This window comes from Saccopteryx leptura, chromosome 11 (genome assembly GCF_036850995.1).
Source record: "Saccopteryx leptura isolate mSacLep1 chromosome 11, mSacLep1_pri_phased_curated, whole genome shotgun sequence".
NCBI classification, from domain to species: Eukaryota; Metazoa; Chordata; class Mammalia; order Chiroptera; family Emballonuridae; genus Saccopteryx; species Saccopteryx leptura.
The window spans coordinates 20,846,845-20,852,844 of record NC_089513.1 but is presented as its reverse complement, the minus strand read 5'-3'; the positions used below and the strand labels follow the sequence as shown (position 1 = coordinate 20,852,844).

General features: G+C 54.6%; 1 protein-coding gene across 3 annotated transcripts in view; it reads right to left on the bottom strand.

The window, feature by feature from the left end:
- Positions 1–886: 886 nt before the first annotated feature.
- The window catches only part of DYM (dymeclin), a 303,872-nt gene continuing 298,758 nt past the window's right edge, over positions 887–6,000 (bottom strand). For all 3 annotated transcript variants that reach the window (XM_066352275.1, XM_066352273.1, XM_066352276.1), the window contains one exon: positions 887–1,280. In XM_066352275.1, coding sequence (XP_066208372.1) covers positions 1,131–1,280 — 150 coding nt within the window. In that variant the 3' untranslated portion in view covers positions 887–1,130. The remainder of the gene's footprint in view (positions 1,281–6,000) is intronic.

Here is a 6,000-nt window from a genome sequence, read left to right as displayed (position 1 = left end):
CTCTCCCAGAGTTCATGCAACTAAGGAGAGCTCCTCCGAGACCCTCAGGAGGCTGTGATGGGCCAGCGTGACTCTGGGCCCGGAGGGAAGCTGGTTTCTGACAGGTCGGAGGGCAGCAGGCTGGGGCGGGGCTCCCACGCAGAACTACTCTTGTTGTGAACAGAACCAGGCTCCTCATCGAGAAGGTGAGTGGGGCCGGGCGGCCGTGGACGTGGAGTAGCCTGGACAGGACTGCCCACCCGCACCCCCAGAGATGTCCCTCTCCGGCTCGGAGACCAAATGCGGACCATCTAGGCCCCAAAGAGTTTCAGCAAAGTCAGAAGTGAAGAGGAAACATGTTTCTCATTTCATGTGGAATACTGTATTAATCAAATTTGTCTTCTTTTTCTCCTATTAGTCTGGTTGAAGAAAACAAAGATTGCTTTTGAAACGAAGCTTTTCTTTTCCTAATGATTAATACAGAGTAGATGAACTTAATTTGTACTAGACTCCAATTGAATTCAGCTCCAGCGTGGAGGCCACATCACCAGAAAAGCTTGTCTGGGCTCTGTGAGAAGGAGCCATTTCTGTCCTTGAGAGAGTGACGCAGGGGACGGCAAGGCCGACTGCAGCTGCCCGGGCACGGTGTGCGCTCATCCTGGGCTCCGAGAGGCGCACAGCGTCCTTTCCTCCCGATTCCTGCCTTGTCGTCTTTCTAGATTGATATTTATGAACGTTGAAACACACACACACACACACACACACACACGCGCGCGCGCGCGCCTAAAATAAAACTCTTGAACATGCAAAAAAACCAACCAGTATTTACTGGTGAAGTGTCATATGCCTAAGGCATCAGGTCCCTGGAAATGCTCTAGAATTTGGTTTAGAAAGAAATAAAATTGCATGTGGGATAGCAGTTTTTATGTTTATTATTGTGTGTGTCCCTCCAACATGTTTTTGCACTACAATCTAAGCTGAGTGACCTACTGCCAACTGGCTCCAATCCTCTATCTCCAAGTGTGCAAGGGAAACACGCCCGTGTGACACTCTCTAACAGAAGGTACACTGGGTGACCTGCCTAGGTCTGCTCCCCAGAAAGAAAGTGCTAGAGGGCTGCTGGGCTGGAGGGCTCAGTGGGCGGCAGCGCCTCAGTCAGAATCCATCGTGAACAGCTGGATGTCCTGTGGGTTCCAGTACAGGCCTATGGCTGAGTTGTAGACCAGAGACCAGACATAGGGGATAAAAAACTCCTCGGGCTGCTCCTCTTCCACATATTTGAATTTCAGTTCTGGAAATTTCTGCAACAGAAACAAGAAGATTTTATAATCTCACAGTTCCGTGCAAAAGCAAAGGCAGCCGCAGTTGCTAAGTGGCAATGTGGTGTGCAGGGGGCCTGCCCCCCGTCGGTCACAGGCTGGAGCGCTCTGGCCGGACAAGCTCCGGCTCCCAACGGCTCCTGAGAACATGGAATTCCTGCAGGAAGGGCACACAGCCCCCGTGGTACCTGGCAGCTGAGCGGGCAGGCACCGAGAGAGGAAGGGCAGGGAGAGGGCAGCAGACTGGGAAGTGGGCCCTGCGTGGGACTCCGTGCAACGGGGCAGGCTGCACAAAGGGGGACTTTGTTTTCAGGGTGAGTCCCTCTGGAGAGGGACCTGCCCTCACAATGCCGAAGCCCTGACCTGGGGTGGGCACGTGTCCGCGGTGGCGTGCTGGTCATCTGGGGAGGCAGCTGCGCTGCACAGCGTAGCCTCGCCACCTCCCCCTTGGGAGCTGCTGGTGGTGGCTTCAGCTTTGCAGAAGGGGCTGAGGCGACCCCTCACTGAGGCTCAGGAAGAGTGAGGCTGGCCGTGCCAACGTCGCCCGGTGACCGAGCCTGCACTCTTTGTGTCGTGCTTCTCCAGGACTTGTGATCTGCTTTTCTGGCGTCCTCCTATTTACTGCAGCCGGGCAGAGAGGCGAGGCCCCCGGGCCTCTTCCCTTGCTGAGGTGACCCCAGCAGGCGTGGGGGCAGCTGGTCGACCCTTCTCCCAGGTGGGGCGGGGAGAAGAGGGCAAAGGTGTCTCATGAGGAGGACAGAGCAGCAGGCTGAGGGGAGGGCTGGAGGAGGGACAGGAGCACAGGCAGGGTGCACAGCCCGCGAGGGTGGCGATCTGCCCGTCTACCTGCTGCTGAGCCCCCAGACAGTGGCCAGGCACTTAAATAATTTGATAAATGAACATATCACAGAAACAATCAACCATATACTGGGCTGACTATGTCCTGGGCACAATGGTAAAAGCTTTATGCATATGATAGTATTCAATCGTTTTTATGTAAGTAATTCAGTCTTTCGCTATCTTCGCTGAGAGCCTGCTACTCTGCCTGGCAGGCACGCGTGGGCCAGGGTCCGGGAGATGGTGCGGCAGCCACACGGTGCCTGTCCTCACAGAGGTGGCTTCTCATGCAGATAGCAGCAGCGACAGCACAAGGGTAGCAGCAACGACAGACAAGGGCCCGAGGCTGCAGAGGCCTGAGGGCCGTAGGGCAGGTGGCCAGGTGAGGAGGGAAGGGTGTTTCTCCTGAGAGAAAGGCAGGAGGACGGCCTGAGTGTGAGGCAGGAGGCGCCCTGCGCAGGAGGGTGGGAAGGGGAACCCTGGGGAGGCGGGGCACAGGAGCCACAGGAGGAGTCCTGCAGCCTTGGAGGGGCTGAGAGGGGTTCTGGGGAGAGTGCTCTGTGCTGGGACCACTTGGGTCACAGGATGGAGACCTGGAAAGCACGGGGTGGGGGAGGGGGCCAGGTGAGGGCTAACAGGTTGAATTAGGATGACACTAGTTAGGTGGGTTCACAAGATATTAAAAGGAAAGGGTGGTGGATGGGTACAGGAGACACACATATGGTTACAGGGTTTTTAAAACAGCATTTACAGTGATTAAGACTAAACATCTAGCTCTGGCCGGACAGCTTTGGTTGGTTAGAATGTCATCCTGATACCCCAAGGTGGAGAGTCTGATCCCCAGGCAGGGCACATGCAGAAACAGATAGATGTTTCTGTCTCCCTCCCTCTCCCATCCTCTCTCTCTAAAATCAATCAGTCATAATAAAGAAAGACTAAGCATCTAAGTGCTGGACCCTCAGAGCTCCAGGACAAGGAGGGTGGAGCCGGGTTAGGTGGGAAAAGCTTGAGGGCTGGAGCAAGTTCCACCTTTAGAGAGCACACAGGAGCCTGGGAGGGTGGGCACCCTGGGCATGGGCATTACTCCAGCATTCCGCAGACAGCACGGTCCCCATCTGCATGGCTTTAATGGAAGCCGACTCCAGCCCCTGGCCCCCCGTGTTATGTAAACACAGAGTGCACACAGAGGAGTTTTGTACGCGGCCTGAGCTCCAGCATGCCTGCCCCTACACATGCACTCGCCTTCAGGCCTGTGCAGAACGCCTTGGGCTGCAGGACAGCCTGCCTATCAGCATGTCGCATCAGCTCTTTATCATCGGCACAGAGCCTAGACGTCTCAGTGTTGCCGAGGACGACGTCAGTGACTGCAGGTTAGAGGACAACTTCTCCCACTGGGCATTGTGGGTCAGTCTGGCTGACAGCGTCTGGTCAGCTGAGGGATATGCACTCCTTCCAGCACACAGCGACACGCCCGGGATTCAATCGGGGCCGCCTAGTTTTCCATTCCCTTGTCAACCACTCATGAAGTCCCTGGAATCCCCCCACCCCGGGCCAGCACCATAACTGCTAAGTAGCCGGGTGGTCTCTCGGGGCCCTGGGGCCCTTGGCATCCTTGTTGAGCCTCCTCACACTATGTGCTGCTTCTGGCCTGGCATGGGGATCTCAGGTGTGAAGGGGCAGGGTTCTTGGAGGTGCATCATTCTGTAAGATGCAATCAGGTGTCTTACAGGCAGCAACACAATGATAATCTTTTCCGTGAAAAGTCGGCATTGTAGCAATAGGGTGCAGCCAGCAGCCACCACCCACTGAGTGCTCCTGGGCACACGTCCGTCTGGAACCTCCAAACACAGCTTTGTGGTCAGGCTCCACGGTGTCTTGCTGGGGCCAATGTGGCCAACCCCCTAATGGAAGGGGCAGCAGGGCCTGGAGAGGCTAAGCGGCTGGTTCCAGGCCAGGCCACAGGGCTAGAAGCTGACAGACCCCACCCGTGGGGGAGCTCAGGGAAAGTGGCAGACCCCAGGGTGCTCCCACTTCTCCCATGACCACCCGGTTGAAAAACAAAGGCGGCACCTCCAGCTCACTGGCTTCCTTCCTTCACAACAATCCGTGCCTGTCTCTCTTGTTTACTTATGCACCATGTCTCTCCTGCTGGACCACGGGCAGGAGCAGTACAAGTATCTGGCACACTACTGGCATCTAAGAAATGTTTGCTGAATGATGAGTTAAACCAGTGGTAGTCAACCTGGTCCTTACCGCCCACTAGTGGGCGTTCCAGCTTTCGTGGTGGGCAGTAGCGGAGCAACCAAAGTATAAATAGAAAGATAGATTTAATTAGTAAGTTGTTTTATAAAGATTTATTCTGCCAAACTTAGTGAAAATCCGACATAAAATACTTGGTAATTATTATTATATGCTTTCACTTGCTGTAACTCTGCTTTATAAATTTTATAAAGTAAAGTTACTTCCCTACTTTATAAATCACCATGACTGTGGAACTGGTGGGCGGTTAGAAAATTTTACTACTAACAGAGATACAAAAGTGGGCGGTAGGTATAAAAAGGTTGACTACCCCTGAGTTAAATGAATGAATGCATGACTTTGGATTTACACAATAGCCCTGTGACAGGTATTCTTAACTGTATTGTATAAGACAAGCAAGGTTCACAAGGATAAATAACAAGCCAAGGAGAACAGAGCTAGTAAGTGGGGAGCCAGGGGCTGAATGAAAGACGCCTCCCACTGTGGCCTCTCGGAATCAACACACACCTGGCTGTGCTGTGTCTTCAGAGGGGTCTGTATCCTGTATGGATCCTAAGTTCCCATGTCTTCCGAGTAGAGACAGGCGTCAGACATTTCCTCAGTGTCCCCGGCCACTAGTCAGCGCCTGTTTCCTCGCTGAGGAAGTCCCAGGTCCCTGTTCTGGCCCCGGAGCCCAGGCGGCCCCGGGGGCAGGAGGCCTGGCTCTGCCCTGGCTCAGCCACTGGCAAGTTGGACAGCTTGGGGCAGGTCCCAGCATTTCCCCAGGACTCAGTTTTCTCACCTTGTAGAAAATGAAGGACCTTGCTGACCTGTGGTGGCACAGTGGCTAAACTGTCAACCTGGGATCGCCATTTCAAAACCTTGGGCTTGCCTGGTCAAGGCACATGCGAGAAGCAGCTACTATGAATTAATGCTTCCCACTCCCCCGCCTGCTTCTCTCTCTAAAGTCAATCAATAATAATAATAAAAAAATATGAAGGACCTCTGAGCTCTTTGCAGCAGTGATGGGGTGGTTTTCTGAGAGGACCCAGGAAGGTCGATGCACTTGTCTTCTCTGCGGCCTCCCAGGCTCTGCTGTGTTCAGCTTACCTTGGAAGTCACGCATTTGCTGGTTTCCCCTCAGCCAGGCTTCCTGTACCTGGTGGCAGTGTCAGGGGATAGGGTGGATATCTGAAGGCTCCTGAACTGCCCTACGGGTTGACAATAGACCGTTTTAAAGGCCAAGACTCCAAACTGCTTAAAACCAAGACCCACGGGAGGCCGTGGCTGAACTCCATGGGCTGAGGTTCCGGGCGTGGCGCCCACCTGTGCTGGCAAGTGAGGCCCGGCCCAGTCTGCAGACCGAGCGCCTAAGTCCCTGCCTCCTGGTGCGCGCCCTGGAACACAGGGAACCAGAGAGCAAGTACAGACAGGGCGGCAGGAACGCACTCTGTCACTTGCAAAACCCGGAGGCTGCCGGCGGCACATGCACATCCCGAAGCAGCAGCGCCCTCCCACCTCTCCTCCGGAGAACACGGGAGCTGCGGCGTGTGCTTTCTTGGGTTACTTGCTTGGAACTTTTCATCAGCACTAAAAGGTTCAGCAAGAGGGATAAAGTAGGAGCGGC